This window comes from Manis javanica, chromosome 12 (genome assembly GCF_040802235.1).
Source record: "Manis javanica isolate MJ-LG chromosome 12, MJ_LKY, whole genome shotgun sequence".
Lineage (NCBI taxonomy): Eukaryota > Metazoa > Chordata > Mammalia > Pholidota > Manidae > Manis > Manis javanica.
In genome coordinates, this window is record NC_133167.1 from 64,553,572 (window position 1) to 64,570,977 (window position 17,406).

General features: G+C 36.6%; 1 protein-coding gene across 1 annotated transcript in view; it reads right to left on the bottom strand.

Annotated features, from left to right (window-relative positions):
• UBR3 (ubiquitin protein ligase E3 component n-recognin 3) overlaps nucleotides 1–17,406 on the bottom strand; it is a 336,759-nt gene that overhangs the window by 223,342 nt on the left and 96,011 nt on the right. Inside the window, exons 8-10 of the mRNA XM_073218714.1 lie at nucleotides 16,945–17,173; nucleotides 5,808–5,987; nucleotides 5,105–5,238 (exon numbers count right to left, since the gene is read on the bottom strand). Of these exons, the coding sequence (XP_073074815.1) occupies nucleotides 5,105–5,238; nucleotides 5,808–5,987; nucleotides 16,945–17,173 (543 nt within the window). The remainder of the gene's footprint in view (nucleotides 1–5,104; nucleotides 5,239–5,807; nucleotides 5,988–16,944; nucleotides 17,174–17,406) is intronic.

The window sequence follows — 17,406 nt, forward strand, 5'->3', positions numbered from 1 at the left end:
GTTCAGAAAGCAAAAATTAATAGGAATTTAGAAATGTGCCACCCCTTATCCAATGCACCTGTTAGTAATCCAGTATTACTTGTTGTGGGTAAAACTGAAACATTTCCAGAATATCTTGCCTGGCTTTAGTATATCTACATATCAATAGGCGGTCAGAGGTGGAAAGCAGTATGGCTTTAGTTCATTTGCATCTTTCCTCAGGGGTGGAGAAGTTCATCTCCATATCAGTGGGTAATTACCTGGGCAACAGAGTGCTTTTCTATACCTGAGAGGTGAGGGAAGGCTGGTGTGGTTGCTGCTTGAACAGAGAAGAAAGATGGCCTGAGACTGCAGTTTGTGAGCAATAAATGGGTTTTAAACTTTACTTCTCCCTTTGAGTGATTTTAGTTATTAGGGGTATTTTGCCCCGGGATTTCTTTCCCCGACTTACAATTGGAGAAAGTCGGCAGGGTTCCTGTGAACCCAAAACCTGTCATAATGGGTGCGACCTTTGGGAGGGCCGCCCCTAGAAATGATGAGGAGAAGCGGTGCTCACGCCGAAGGACATGTGTCTACACTTGGGTTGTCATGGAGGTGCCACCACCACTGCTGGCCACACCGACCCTGGCCTGTGGCCCAAGCTTAAGGCTACTGCTTCTGCCACTGCTGCTGCTCTTGCTGCTGGCCAGAGCCTGGCCACAACCATGGAAAAGAGTAGAGGTCCGGGTCAACTTGAGGCAACTGGCTGCTGTGTACCATGCCTTGCTGGCTACAGAGCCCATCGCCGGAACAGCTCCAACAAAGGTAATAACCTCCTATCCCACTGCAGGGTGGGTGTGAGACTGGACCCAAAGGCCACGGAGTGGCATGGTACAGACACCTCAAAAGACAATGTGAGCCTGTCGGTAGAGCTTGCCTTTCACCTTTGAAGAAGTCAGTTGAGCCCGGAAGGAGTGCCCTGCACGTTGTGCAGATCACCAAACCACCAAGAGGGGCCTAGAGCGTCTCTCTGCAGCCTATGGTCGGTCGCCGGTTACTGAGAGCCATCGAGGTACCCACTTTATTGGACATGTGTTGCAAGGATGGGTGCAGCAATTAGGAGTAAAATGGACATGGCCCTGAACATTTCAACACAGGATAAGCAATGGCTGGCTCTTCTGGCACCTTGGGGAAAAGGCCTGGAAGCTGGCCTTCTGTGTATTCCTGTAATAACAGCAAATTGGCCCCCGACAATCATGGTTATTTGCTTCTACGGTCTTTGTGTCCTGGAATGCACCCCCTGGCTGCAGCTGCCGCGTGATGGCTGGAATGGACAAGCTTTGGACTTAATCTGCATGGGACTTTAAGCCTAGCTGAATCCTCTGGCTTGAGAACTATGATTGTGTTGCTGTTGTCAAGAAAATAATGTTTAAAGAGAGGCTTGACTTTGTCTAATGTTTTGTAAAAGTTTTGTGAGCAATAGCATGATTGTTAAGAATGAGTAAACAAGTGTAAAAACGTATTTTGTGCTTAGTAAGAGATTGTGCTGTAAATTACATTTACTTAATCTGCATCGGTTGAGTACTCTGGCTTGAGGATTATCAAGATTTTATTGCTGTTGCTATTGTATGCTATTAGATTGGTCGGAAGAGGGGGAATGAGTAAATTGTAAGGCAAGATTTCTGGAGGGGTGGCCTGTGGGTAAAATTGAAACATTTCCAGAATATCTCACCTGGCTTTAGTATATCTGCATATCAATATACATTCAGAGGTGGAAAGCAGTATGGCTTTAGTTCATTTGCATCTTTCCTCAGGGGTGGAGAAGTTCATCTCCATATCAATGGGTGATTACCTGGGCAAGAGAGGGCTTATCTGTACCTGAGAGGTGAGGGGAGGTTTGGTGTGGTTGCTGCTTGAGCAGGGAAGAAATATGGCCTGGGACTGCAGTTTGTGAGCAATAAATGGGTTTTAAACTTTATGTCTCCCTTTGACTGATTTTACATTTTAGGGGTATTTTGCCCTGGGATTTCCTTTACCCAGACTTATACTTGTTTAACTAGCCCTTAACATTTTCAAGAACCATATATCATTCAAGGGCAATCATACTAAGAAAGTAAGCTATCAGGTGAAGTTCCCTTTTTTTATGGCAATCCTTCAGTTTTACATTTTATAATTATAGAACATAAACATAAATTTTTTTACTTTGAGTAACAGTCTTTCTTCTAGCTGATACTTCTAAAACCTGACAACACTGCTCCAAAGAACTCTAGGCATTCTTGGTTAAGAGACAATTAGAGCAAAGGGATAAAGAGCACTGGTTCTAAAATCAGATGGAGTTGTTTTCAAACTCAACTACCACTTACAGTTGTGTGAACTTGAGCAAGTTATTTAGCTTCTGAAAGGAAGGGATGACATTAACTATAAGAGATGCTATAAAGACTAGATAAGAATATAATGCAAAAGAATACAGTGTAAAATAAAGAACAATGTCTGCTCATCAAGAGAACATCTTATCTAGGAAGTAAATACTCCTTTTTCTGAGAAACTACTCTCTCAGATTCTAGCAGGACAATATGAGTTTGTTTTCTCTCTATTCTCTTCAATTCTTAGTTTAAGGAAACCATAACACATGGCACTCCTGACCTTCAAAGCTAAAAAATAAAGTATTGCCTGGAAAAAATAATCTCTCATTATCATAAAGATAAACATAACCTCATCTTCATAATCCATATTCATCCTAAACACAGTTGTCAGAATAAACCTCCTAAAATACTGATCTTCTCACATCAACATCCTATCAATCCTTCCTCCTCAATCATGTCTTCTGTTGGCTTATAAAACACTGCATTCTGGCTTTTCCCCTCCCCCTCTCTGATGCCTAAATGTTAATTCTTCAGGGTCCATTTCTCTTCTCTCTACTTGATCTCATCCCATCCTTTGGTGATAAATACCATCTGTATTCCCAAGTCTAAAATTTATAACCTTAGTTCGAATTTCTCTTTTGATCATAAGACTAACCAGTTCCCACCCTCATTACTCTCATAGCAACTTGTTATTTTCTTACAGAGCACTTACAAAAGATTATATAATAAATCTGTATGTCTGCTTATTACATAATGTCTATCTGCCCTATTAGACTGCTCCATAAGACCAAGAACCACATGTATATGGTTCAATAACAAAAACTCAAGCATCTACATAGTGTCTGGCACAGAATAGCCATTAAAAAATATCTTTTGAATAAATTAACAAATGAACCACATGTTTTATGAGTTTTTGATAAATGCTACATTTGAGATTAAGTAAGGTATTATGAAAACACTAAGAATGGAATCATAAGTCTGACTGAGAGAACTTAGATAAGATTACAGATCAGATGAACCTTATGGGTAGAATTTTTGAAGAACTAACACTAGTGCTTCTTCACTCTGGTTAGAATCACTGCCAAGGTCCTTCTGCAAATCAAATAAATCAAAATCTCTGACATCAGAGCTTAGGCATATGTATTTTTAAGCTTCCCAGATGATTATTATATAAAGAGAGCACTGAACTAAGCAGAGAGAATTAAAGAGCATATGCCAAAAAAGGACTAGCTTGAGCAAAAGCACAGAAACCAGGAAAGGACACTGCCTGTTGAGGAATGGTAATCAATCCAATGAAGGCCTGGAGGTAGACGGGGTATAGGAAGGTGAATTGTGAGAGAAGTTGAAGGCAAATTGTGGAGGATCTTAAGTGTCTCTGTAGGAAACACAGACAATATCCTGTGGACAAATGAGAACTTGAATGACTTTTAGGCAAAGGAGAAATATGCACAGAGTTTAGAAAAGTAACTTAAGGACTGGGACAGCTTAGAGTAGTAAGAATCTAAAGGAAGGAAAACCAGTTTAAAAATTACCTTAACAACCCAGAGTTTAGAAATTTAAAGAAATAACGTAAGACAGGGAAGAAATGGTAGGGAGAAATTTCTGGAATAGAAGAGAGAATTCACGGCATCTGATTACAAGCTGGTACAGCAAGGGGAGAGTTTCTATATCAGATAATTGCATATTTTAAGATACCATTAAATAACATTGAGGACATAGTATGGACAGATGGTTTTTAAAAATTAGCTAGAAATCTGAGAAAATTCATGCACCTATAAGGAGTTATCCCTGAATAACCACAGTTGTTGGAAATTTGACCTGGCTAGACTGCAACAAAGTTGTGAGTCATCTGCATTTGGAGAACAGATGAAGTCAAAACAGAAAATATAAATCTGCTTAAAGAAACACATACATTTAAAGAATGTATGGGATAACAGCCTCATAGTAACTCTGAAAAAGAGCAGGCTTTACTGTCCCATTTCCATTCCATTTTTTTTTAAAAAAATAAGGAAAAGAGACTGAAAAGTTCAAGTGGATTTAAATTAGTTGACCTAGTCACGTAAGCTGAAAGAGGCAGAACCAAGAACAGAATCCAGGGCTTCAAAATATTTCTACTATAAAATCTTGTCCAACATACTTATTGGTACAGGCTAGCAGGCTAGCAGGCTGGCCTTCATAGCAAAATGTCAGGCAAGTCCTTACTCTAGTAGGGTCAGTGGATTCCATTTTTCTGGATTGTCCAAGGATTCTGGAGACCCATCAAGCCAATACTTTAAAATGCAACAGTAAAATATTATTTGTACAGAGAGACATAAATACCTGCAATTATAAGTGAGCATTTCTTCTGAAATTATAAGAATTCATGTTGCTGTTACACTACCCTTAAGTTCCTTTTGTAAACAACTAAAAGTTATATGAAATGTATACTAATTTTGTGCTTAGAATCTTAAAGGTATACTTAATTGAGGACTATCCTCATCCCTTCAAAGACAAGAAGGCAACTACTGATAATGGGTAAAATGAAACAATAAAGATGAACATGGAGATTTTAAAGTTCCAAAGATTACTGGCAGTAAGGGAAGGCTGGAAAGATCTGTTAATATAAATGAATTCCAACTTGCCTAAGAATAATAATTACTGTTTTGGGTCAGCTTTCACAGAGCTGAATTCAGAATTAAACAACTGCCCATTTTTATATACAAATAAACACAATGTTTTCACAAATCTTTTTCTTAAATTATTTTAAAGGTAAACACAGATATTAACAAATATTTTCAACATACCCTAACTTTACAATGTGATAAGAGCCCCCACATTGGCTGTGCACAGGCCTCAAGTTCAGCAGCAAAGGCAGCATAGTAGGTCTGAGACTCAAATTCCACATGCTCATTTAGTTCTCGCTTGTTTAAGTTCATACCTTGCAAAAATTAAAGCAGATATAAATCTTGCCAATGGAATCATGCATTCATATTAAAAATCAAGTGAAATACTTCCCTGTATCAAACACATTTTAATGCACAGAAATGGCATATATGACACAAAACATATAAAAATAAGTAAATTACTAAAAATAAAATAATCTCGGCCTTTGGAATTCTATATAAACTAGATTTTCTTGGAAACACTTTGTGAATTATCTTTTTTAAATAATGTAATTGAATATATAAAATAAGAAAGCCAAAACCATTTTAACTGATACAAGTTGAAATTCTTATGAGTTATGAAGCTTAAAGAATAGATTAGAAATTTCTAGATTAATGGTTTAAAATGCTAAGAAAAATTATACTGTTTCCTTTTTAATAATTTGACATTTTTCATAACATGTTTTCATGAATACTTTATTACAGCACTTATAAATATTAATTAAAATGAGACATTTCACATGTAACCTAAATGATGTGCTATTACATTTTAATTAGTATTAGACAGCTTAGCACTAGGCATTTTGCAAACTAAAAAAATGAACAAAAGAAGTAAAACTCATACCTTGAAAGAAAGATACAAAATTCATCCAAGTAACTAACAAACCATGGTCCTCCAAAAATCTCTTGGCCACACTTTGATGAGAAAGGATATTAATAAAATCACTGACGAGAGGCCAATAAGTGTTATTCTTCAGTAAGGCTTCTCCACAGTTTACTACCACATGTAAACTATTTTCTTCATCTAAAACAGACATATACAGCCCAAAAATAAGTTTAAAAAAAAAACTTTACCATAGATATACAGATTAGATATTTTAGAATCAGAGACACAAATTCAAACCCCAGCCTGCCATTTAATACCTATATGGCTTTAGGTGTGTTACTTAGACTCTAAGTCAATTTCCCCATCTATAAAATGGAAAAAACACATATATGAGGGAATTAAGTGAAAATATTAACGTAACACTTAGCATAACACAATTATCTTATGTCTTAACATATTACATGATCTTGAGTTAGCTTTTATAGGTTATGTTTATAAAGCCTTATTTTCTTGATTCTAACAACATGATACTTTCTGTTCCAGTCAATAAAATAAAGTTACCCCTAGATTAATCTCATTCCATCTTGACCAAATCTGTATGACTTAAGATGTATTTGATAGCTTTCTTCTATTCAAAGAATATGAAAATACAATTACTTAGCAAACACAATATTTCAAAAACGAAAGAACAAAAGACATACACATAAACTTCTTAAGCCTTATAAAAAAATCCTCAAAGTTTAAATACATTGTTTGGGCAGGGGGAAATTAAGCTTATGCAAATCTTTACCATTAGATGTTACAGTATATATGCATTAGCTCTCTTAATCTATTCCAATTTAACTGATTGACTGGACAAATGGACTCCCCCCAATTCCTGCTATAAAACACACTGGTAATACATAGAAATGCTCAAAGCTAGGAGCCTACTTCATCGTATGCAAGCCAAGGTATATGCTTATCAAGAGTCATGTTTTTGTTTCTATTCATTCTAATTACTCTTTTAATTATAAAATTTAAGTTAAAAGCTTGTAAGCTGATGAAATATGGATGCATAAAGAAAGGTATTACAAAAACTGGGGACAATAAAAGTGCCTAAGAAAATGCCAAAAAGCCCTGTGAGGATGAAAATCATAAATAGCTAAAAGGCTTTTTACACTCAGACTGCTACACAAAGATCTTTATCTAACTCTAAAGATACTGAAACCTGAAATCACACATGATGCTTTACAGATGTGGTATATATAAGAAAGATGGCAGAGAACTCACAGTCAAGGAAACCCTACCGTAAAAATGCTTTGCCCAATATTAAAAGATACTGGAGAATGAAAATGAACTTCTGTTTTAAGTCAAAATACACTGTTTAAGATACATATGAATTGTTTTTTAAAGACTCCTCACTTTGATCAACTTTTCCAATTAACCATCTACTTGCCAAACTCATCAGTAAAATGGTTTCTACTGCACTTCATAATTTCCATACATTAAATTCAGGTTTCAGTCCATGAAATAATTTTACCCAACTCTTAAATTTAACAATATATAAGGACAGGACCCACAAGGTTAACTATGATCTCTTTCAGTGTTTCTCAATAGAATAAGAGAGAGTATAACTGAATAAAAGAGTTGGGAGTGGGGGATAAGCGCACTTTACAAATTACCCACACCTGAGATTCCAAAAAGTCCTCCCTGACTGACAACTACTGCCACTTGAGTGGCTGAGCCATTAACATTCATGGGACAGTGATTTAGGGATGCTGGGATTTTTTTAAAAGCTTAAATACCGTCAATCTATATACAGACATATATAGAAACACATATACACATGCAATAACAGAAAAGAAGCAGGCTTGATTGAGAGATAATGAGTTTTTTGTGTATCTGAGGTGTTTGCAAACATCCCAAGAATATAGTTCAATAAACACTTTAACATGCAGGACCGAAGATCCATCTGGGATTATGAGCCACTACATACATTTCTATGGTTATGCAATACATGGGGAAGTTCCATTTTACACAGACAGTTTCATAAGACAAACTGTAAAATTTCAGGAATATGGAAAGTTAGGAGTTATGTACAGAGCAGCGTAGTGCAGAAATGAATACAACAAAGTAAAAGTGTTAAGATAGGGACCATGCACTACTAAAGGCTTTTCCTTTTAATCTTCAGCTAGTTACTGCTATGGTCCTGTGAATTCTCACGGTATCAGCTTCTGTATTTACTAACAGTGTAAACAAATTTTCAAATATTGTCTAACTATAATTCATGCAAAGGCTAGACAGAAGCTATTATAAAAGGAAAGAAAGTACAGAGATCCTGTTGTAATATCAGTAGATAGTTATAGGTAGTTAAATATATTTAAAGCTCATTCTAATGCTCTTGATGTAAAAACAGGGAAAGCTTAGGGCACTTTTGGAAAACCAGTAAATATATATCATGAATGCTTCTTTTAAAAGAGGAAGAAAACACCATAGCAGCAAAAGAGAGTTTTAGACCTTGGCTTAGAAATAATGTAATTTGCAGAGAGGAAAAACATTTGTATTTAAAGATCTTTGCAATGCTATCTATAGCAAATTAGCTTCTGGAAAATTTAATTTGTGTAAGAATTTCAAGGACAAACTGTATATACAGAAAGCAAATAAGAACATACAATAGATTTCAGAAAATATGGGAAAAGTGAAAAGAGCAAACATATCAGGACTAAGTGCCAAGAAACACCAACATGAATAGGACAAGTAGAAAATGGTTTGGGTCCACAGAAAGCAGAGATTCTCAACAGCATGAAATGCTACTAAAAATCAAGCAAGATAAGGCCCAAAGAGTGGCCGCAGGGCTCCTCATCATGTAGGTCCAGAAAAGGTGGCCATATAATTTATCATATAAATGGAGACACTATTAAGAGTGGAGGGGATGTACTAAAAGGTCTGTCAGAACACCTGGGAAAAGTAGGACATGTGGCTAATGGAATCACGGACAGTTTTGGGAAAACCAACAGAATGATGGAAGCAGACACTAGACTGAGGTGGGTTATGAGTGACTGGAAGGTAAGGAAACAAATATAAACTGTTTAAGGAAAACTGGCTATAGAAAAAAATGGGAGTCAGATTAATATACATCTTCTTCCCCAACATTCTTCCTTGAAGACCAAATGCAAACCATATTTAACAAGCACAGCTAAATCATTTAGTCAGGAAAATAGATTCTAGATTCTTTTTCAAAAGAGCCGATATTTCTAAATTTAAAAAGTTTTCAGCTTTATGAATTAAAAATTCTTTTTGTGGAAGCTCCTTCTTGAAATACACAATTCTTTATATAACTGATACAGGTGAATGATGATACTATTTCAAAAAAGACAGAAGAGGAATATATGTACTATATGCAGCTAAATCTTAAAGAAAAAGTCTTCTCACATGAAGATAGGAAAACTGTAATACAAAAGTTATTAGATTTTTCTTTTGAAACATAAGAACAGTTATATTACTAAATGTAAATAATGTATTACATTCCTACTATACCTAAATGGGAAGGCAGAGTTGCATATTGAGCACAAGTATAGGTTTTGAAGTCAGACACCCAGCCTTCATACTTACAGCTATAAAATCACAGATCACTGGCTTCAATTTCCTAAGCCAGAACTGCCTCATCAGTAAAATGGAGACAACAGTATGTACTTCATGGAATATTGGTGGTTAAATAAGATAACACACATGAAGTACTGAGAGTAAAACAGGCATATAGTGAGCACTCAAAAGATGGCAGCTTTCATAATTATTAACTAGCTATTATTATAAGTAAGGCATTGTGCCCTGCATGGAGCATACATCAATTTTCAAGGTGTAGTATCACATCTGAGAATACACAGACCATCAGTATAAGGAGAAATAGGAGCTGATATGCAAAAGGATGCAATAGTGGAACCACAAAAGCATCATCTACAAGATCTCTCCTCCACAGGAAGGTTCTAAGGTTTAATTTCAATTATTATTTTTAAAGTTTAGCTCCACATCCCAACAAGACACAGTCCTACAATGTTGGCCGGGACACGTCAAGGTTAAGGATGAAGATACTCCCATTAGGAGCTATGAAGCATATCTTGGTTCTGTCATTTACTAGCTATACTATCCATGGCAAATGACAACTTCTCTAAGCTTCAATTTACTCATATTTAAAGTGGGGATACTAATAATGCCAATCACAGAAAACTGTTCAGAAGCTTAATTGAGAAACCATATGACTATATTAACACAATGCCCACTATGTAGCAAATACTCAAATAACATAAATTATCACAGGGAAGTAAAGTTAACATAAAGGACCACAGAGAAATCAGAATGGGAGGAGGTCCCAGAAAATACTGTGGCAGGCTGAGAAGTATGAACCACAGAGTGGGCACAAAGGAAGAAAAAAATATTTCAGTAAGGGAATACAAACAAGGCAAGATTTATTTCAAATTTTAAGTTGTAAAACTATAAACATATAAAAATGTCTAAGGCTGATAGTAACAAATTCATGATTAAAAAAATACAATTAGACAAAGAGGAGATTCAAGATGGAAGCAGAGAGGTGAGAAAGAGAACTCCTCCCCAAACCACATATAATACAAAAATACAGTTAATACAACAAACCTAAAAGAGCAACAAGAAAGAAGTCTGTGCCAGACTGCATACACCTAGAGAAAAGAGCAGACCTCACAAAACGATAAAATACTAAAACCTTGATCCAGTGGGACCTAACCTCTTCCCCCACCCCAGCTCATGCGCAGGAGGAAAAGAAACAGAGCGGGGAGGGCGTGGAAGCCTAGGACTAAAGAACACTCAGCCTTGGACATCTACTTTGGAGCACAAACATACATTGCATAGTCCTCTGGAGATTAGTGCGTTGGAGAGGTAAGACAGGCGGAATACTTGAGAGACTGAGATTCCAGACATTTGCGGAGGACAGGGATCCACATCCGGCCACTCTGGAACAAAGGAAAGGTGGGCGGTATGAGATGCTTCCTAGCAGTGAGACGGCTGCTGAAGAGGCAGGGTTTGGACAGAGATTACTTTGTGGGAGAAGGGATAGGTGGACAAAGTTTTCTGGGTGCACTCTGCCAGGAACTTGGAAACTTTCATGAGCTTCAGGCGCTCCATCCCCCCGGCTGCCTACTCAGCTCCAAGTCCCCCACAGTGATATGCAACCTGCTGCGCCTTCCTCCTACACTGCCGGCACTGGCTCGCAAACCAGCAGTCACTGTGCTGGCGTCACACCAGCCACAGGGAGGCCCCGCCTATGATAGCTACATAGGCAAAGCACAGAGGCTTACACCTGTGTGCTCAGCCCACTAGCACTAACACAGGAGACAGGCACTGCAGCCGGGAAGCAAGAAACAGCTCTTTGCTCTGCTCAGGCACCAGAGTGGCTCCCCTGCAATCCCTGACCTCACTCCAGGTGATGAGCAGTCCAGAGACTTCTGGGCACTAGACGACACCACACAGAAATATGAAATGTCAAAGGAACCTGGTTCAGACCACAATCTCACAAACCCCAGAAAAAGGGCCAAATGAAACTGAACTCACCAATCTTCCTGATAGAGAGTACAAAATAAATATCATACACATGCACATGGAGGTACAGAAAAATGTTTAAGAACTCAGGGACGAATTCAGGACAGAGATTCAATCACTAACAAATTCCTTATCTGAAAAGCAACATACAATGGAGCAATGTAAAAACAGATTAGATGTCGTAGAAGAGATGGTAAATGGAGTAGAAATTAGAGTAGAAGAATACAAAGAAGATGAGGCACAGAAAGAAAAAAGGATCTCTAAGAATGAAAGATTGAGACAACTGTGTGACCAATTCAAATGGAACAATATTCACATTACAGCGGAACTGGAAGAAGAGAGAGAAAAAGGGATAGAAAGTGTCACTAAGGAGGTAATTGCTGAAAACTTCCCAAATCTGCGGAAGGAAATAATCTCTCAGACCATGGAAGTCCACAGATCTCCAAACACAAGGGACCCAAGGAGAACACCAAGACATATAATAATTAAAATGGCAAAGATAGGACAGACTTTTAAAAGCAGAGAGAGAGAGAAAAAAAGATTACACACAAAGGAAAACCCATCAGGCTATCATCAGATTTCTCAACAGAAACTCTACAGGCCAGAAGGTAGTGGCATGATATGTTTAATGCAAAGAAAACAGAAGGGCCTCAAACAAAGAATACTCTACCCGGGAAAGTTATAATTTGAATTTGAAGAAGGGATAAACAATTTTTAGATAAGCAAAAGTGTGGAGAATTTAACTCCCACAAATAACCTCTACAGTGCATTTTGGAGGAACTGCTATAGATGGAAGTATTCAATAGGCTAAACAGCTGTCACTGGGGGAAATAAAACAGCAAATTGTTTTCAGCAAAGTAGAACAATTAATTACTAATCAGAAGCAAAATCAAATCTACTACCTGCAAAATCAATCAAGGGATAGACAAAGAGTACAGAATATGACACCTAATATATAAAGAATGGAAGAGGAAGAAAAATTAGGAAAAAAAAAACTTTTAGTTTGTGTTTGTAACACATTACTAAGTGAGTTAACTTACACTGTTGGATAGTAGAGGAATTACCCTTGAACCTTTGGTAACCACAAATCTAAAGCCTGCAATGGCAATAAGTGCATGCCTATCAATAATCACCCTAAATGAAAATGGTCTGAAGGCACCAATCAAAAGACATAGAATCACTGAATAGATTAAAAAAATGAGACCCGACTATATGCTGCCTACAAGAGACTCCCTTCCCTTCAAATCCAAAGACATACACAGATTGAAAGTAAAGGGACAGAAAAAGATATTTGATGCAAATAATAGGGAGAAAAGACCAGGAGTTGCAGCACTTGTATCACACAAAATAGGCTTCAAGCAAAGAAAGTAACAAGAGATAAAGAAGGACATTACATAATGATAAAAGGGTCAGTCCAACAAGAGGATATAACTATTAAAACTATGCACCCACGAGAAGATCACCTACATATGTGAAAAAATACTAAAAGAATTAAAGGGGGAACTAGAAAGCAATGCATTCATTTCAGGAGACTTCAACACACCACTCACTCCAAAGGAGAGATCAACCAGACAGAAAATAAGTACGGACACAGCGGCACTGCACAATGTATTAGAATAGATGGACCAAACGAACATGCACAGAAGACTCCATCAAAAAGCAACAGGATACACATTCTTCTCAAGTGCACATTGAACATTTTCAAGAATAGATCACATACTGGGCCATAAAAAGAGGCTCAGTAAATTATAAAAGACTGAAATTGTAACAACCACCTTCTCAGATCACAAAGGTATGAAACTAAAAATAAATTACACAAAGAAAACAAAAAAGTCCACAAACACATGGAGGCTTAATAACATGCTCCTAAATAATCAATGGATCAATGACCAAATAAAATCAGAGATCAAGCAATACATGGAGAAAAATGACAACAATAATTAAACACCGCAAAATCTGTCAGAAACAGCAAAGTCTGTGCTAAGAGGGAAGTATTGCAATACAGGCCGACCTCAGGAAAGAACAATCCCAAATGAAAGCCTAAACTCACAATTAATGAAACTAGAAAAAGAAGAATAAAGGAGGCCCAAAATCAGTAGAAGGAGGGATATAATAAAGATTAGAGCAGAAATAAATAAAATCAAGAAGAGTAAAACAATCAAAAGAATCAATGAAAGCAGGAGCTGATTCTTCAAGAACATAAACAAAATAGATAAACCCCCAGCCAGACTTATCAAAAAAAAAAGAGAGTCTACACACATACACAGAATCAGAAATGAAAACAGACAAATCACTACAGATACCACAGAAATACAAAGAATTATGAGAAAATATTATGAAAAACTATATGCTAACAAAGTGGATAACCTAGAAGAAATGGACAACTTTCTAGAAAAATACAACCTTCCAAGGCTGACCCAGGAAGAAACAGAAAATCTGAACAGACCAATTACCAGCAAGGAAATTGAATTGGTAATAAAACACTACCTAAGAACAAAACTCCTGGACCAGATGGTTTCACTGCAGAATTTTATCAAACATTTAGTGAAGACCTAATACCCATACTCCTCAAAGTTTCCCAAGAAGTAGAAGAGGGAATACTCCCAAACTCATTCTATGGGGCCAGCATCACTCTAACACCAAAACCAGGCAAAGACACCACAAAAAAAGAAAATTACCGACCAATATACCTCATGAACACAGACGCAAAAATGCTCAACAAAATATTAGCAAACCAAGTTCAAAAATATATCAAAAACATCATCCATCATGATCAAGCAGGATTTACTCCAGGGATGCAAGGATGATGCAACATTTGAAAATCCATCAACATCATCCACCACATCAACAAAAAGAAGGACAAAAACCATACGATCATCTCCATAGATGCTGAAAAAGCATTTGACAAAATTCAACATCCATTCATGATAAAAACTCTCAACAAAATGGGTATAGAAGGCAAGTACCTCAACATAATAAAGGCCACATATATTTACAAACCCACAGCCAACATTATATTTAACAATGAGAAGCTAAAAGCTTTTCCTTTAGGATCAGGAACAAGACAAGGGTGCCCACTCTCCCCACTTTTATTCAACATAGTTCTGGAGGTCCTAGCCATGGCAATCAGACAACACAAAGAAATAAAAGGCATCCAAACTGGCAAGGAAGAAGTTAAACTATCCCTGTTTGCAGATGACATGATATTGTACATAAAAAACCCAAAAGATTCCATTCCAAAATGATTAGATCTAATATCTGAATTCAACAAAGTTGCAGGATAGAAAATTAATACACAGAAATCTATGGCATTCCTATACACTAACAATGAATTAGCAGAAAGAGAAATCAGGAAAAAAATTCCATTCTCAGTAGCATCAAAAAGAATAAAACACCTAGGAATTAACCTAACCAAGGAATTGAAAGACCTATACACTGAAAACTACAAGACACTAATGAGAGAAACTAAAGATACAAATAAATGGAAACACGTCCCATGCTCATGGATAGAAAGAATTAATATTGTCAAAATGGCCATCCTGCCTAAAGCAATCTACAGGTTCAATGCACGCCCCATCAAAATACCAACAGCATTCTTCAACGAAATAGAGCAAATTATTCTAAAATTCATATGGAACCACAAAAGACCCCAAATAGCCAAAGCAATCCTGAGAAGGAAAAATATAGAGGGGAGATTATGCTCCCCAAACTCAAGCTCTACTACAATGCCACAGTAATCAAGACAATTTGGTACTGGCAAAAGAACAGACTCATAGACCAGACTCAGAGACTAGAGAGCCCCGATATAAACCCAACCATATATGGTCATTTAATATATGATAAAGGAGCCATGGATATATAATGGGGAAATGGCAGCCTTTTCAACAACTGGTGTTGGCAAAACTAGACAGCTACAGTTAAGAGAATGAAACTGGATTATAGTCTAACACCATATACAAATGTAAACTCAAAATGGAGCAAAGACCTGAATATAAGTCATGAAACATAAAACTCTTAGAAGAAAACATAGGCAAAAATCATGAGCAACTTTTTCCTGAATGCATCTCCTCAGGCAAAGGAAACAAAATAAAAAATGAACAAATGGGACTACATCATGCTGAACAGCTTCTGTACAGCAAAGGACACCATCAGCAGAACAAAAATGCATCCTACAGTATGGGAGAATATATTTGTAAATGACATATCTGACAAGGGGTTAACATAAAAAATATATAAAGAACTCACATTCCTCAACATCCAAAAAACAAATAACCCTATTAAAAAATGGGTGGAGGATATGAACAGACACTTCTCCAAAGAAGACATTCAGATGGCCAACAGGCTCATGAAAAGATGCTCCACATCGCTAATTATCAGGGAAATGCAAATTAAAATCACAATGAGATGTCACCTCACACCAGTTAGGATGGCCAACATCCAAAAGACAAACAACAACAAATGCTGGTGAAGATGCGGTGAAAGGGTACCCTCCTACACTGCTGGTGGGAATGTAAACTGGTTCAACCATTGTGGAAGGCAGTGTGGAGGTTCCTCAAAAACCTCAAAATAGAAATACTGTTTGACCTAGGAATTCCACTCCTAGGAATTTATCCTAAGAATGCAGCAGCCCAGTTTCAAAAAGACATATGCATCCCTATTTTTATTGCAGCACTATTTACAATAGCCAGAAATGGAAGCAACCTAAGTGTCCATCAGTAGATGAATGGATAAAGAAGATGTGGTACATACACACAATGGAATATTATTCAGCCATAAGAAGAAAACAAATCCTACCATTTGCAACAACATGGATGGAGCTAGAGGGTATTATGCTCAGTGAAATAAGCCAGGCGGATAAAGACAAATACGAAATGATTTCACTCATTTGTGAGCATAAGAACAAAGGAAAAACTGAAGGAACAAAACAGCAGCAGAAGCACAGAACCCAAGAATGAACTAACAGTTACCAAACGAAAAAGGGCTGCGGAGGGTGGGTGGGAAGGGAGGGAGAAGGGGAATAAGGGACATTATCATCAGCACGTATAAAGCAGGTGGGTCCACGGGGAAGGCAGTATAGCACAGAGAAGAAGCACAGACATCTTACTATGTAGATGGACAGTGGCTGTAATGTAGTATGCGGTGGGGACTTGATAATGGGGGGAATCTAGTAACCACAATGTTGCTCATGTAATTGTATATTAATGATACCAAAATAAATAAATGAATAAATAATGGGAATATATATATATAGGAACACACCTCATAAGGAAATGGCTAGTAAGGTATATGATATTCATACCTGTAACCACTGAAAAACACGTTCTGGACATGTACACTATGGTAACATACTTTTAAAGTTTTATTTGTGTATAAAAGTATACTCATATCACATAAAAAGACAGAAAACATCCCAAAATATTAACAGTTATTTGTGAATAACTAGGTAATTTTTAAAGTTGTTTTTTACATTTTGCTGAAAATTTTCAAAAATTTCTTTAACATATTATTTTATAATATTCTGAAGCTATTTTTAGTATATAAGGAATTCATAAGAGTAGTTTTATAAAATATACCAATAATAAAACTGTGAAAATAATTCTGGGTTTACCTTGTAGCTCACTTTTAATAAGGCAACTTTCCATCATGTACAGTAGCACAGTAACCATGATATCCAGCAGCTGACATTCTTCTGTTACCTGTCTGGCTAATTCCTCATTGCTGAACAGCTGAACACTAATATGCACAATTCTGTTAGACATTGTGTCTGATTCATGACTTTTCTTCAGTGTTTTCATAATGAAAGCATAATGCTGTACAAAAGTTTTTGTAAAAGCAACCTGTAAATATTTTTTAATAGGATGAAAAAACACATCAGTTTAATTTTGAGTTTTATAACACATTTTCCAATATATTATATTAGCATTTTAAAACTATTATTAGCTTGTCATATGTCCAAAGTAATTAAAAAAATAATTTCAATGATAACAATGGTTTTAGATCACATTTTCTTTTTTTTGAACATTAGGAAAATATTCTGATGTTTAAAAAAATTTTAATAGGCATTTTAAAT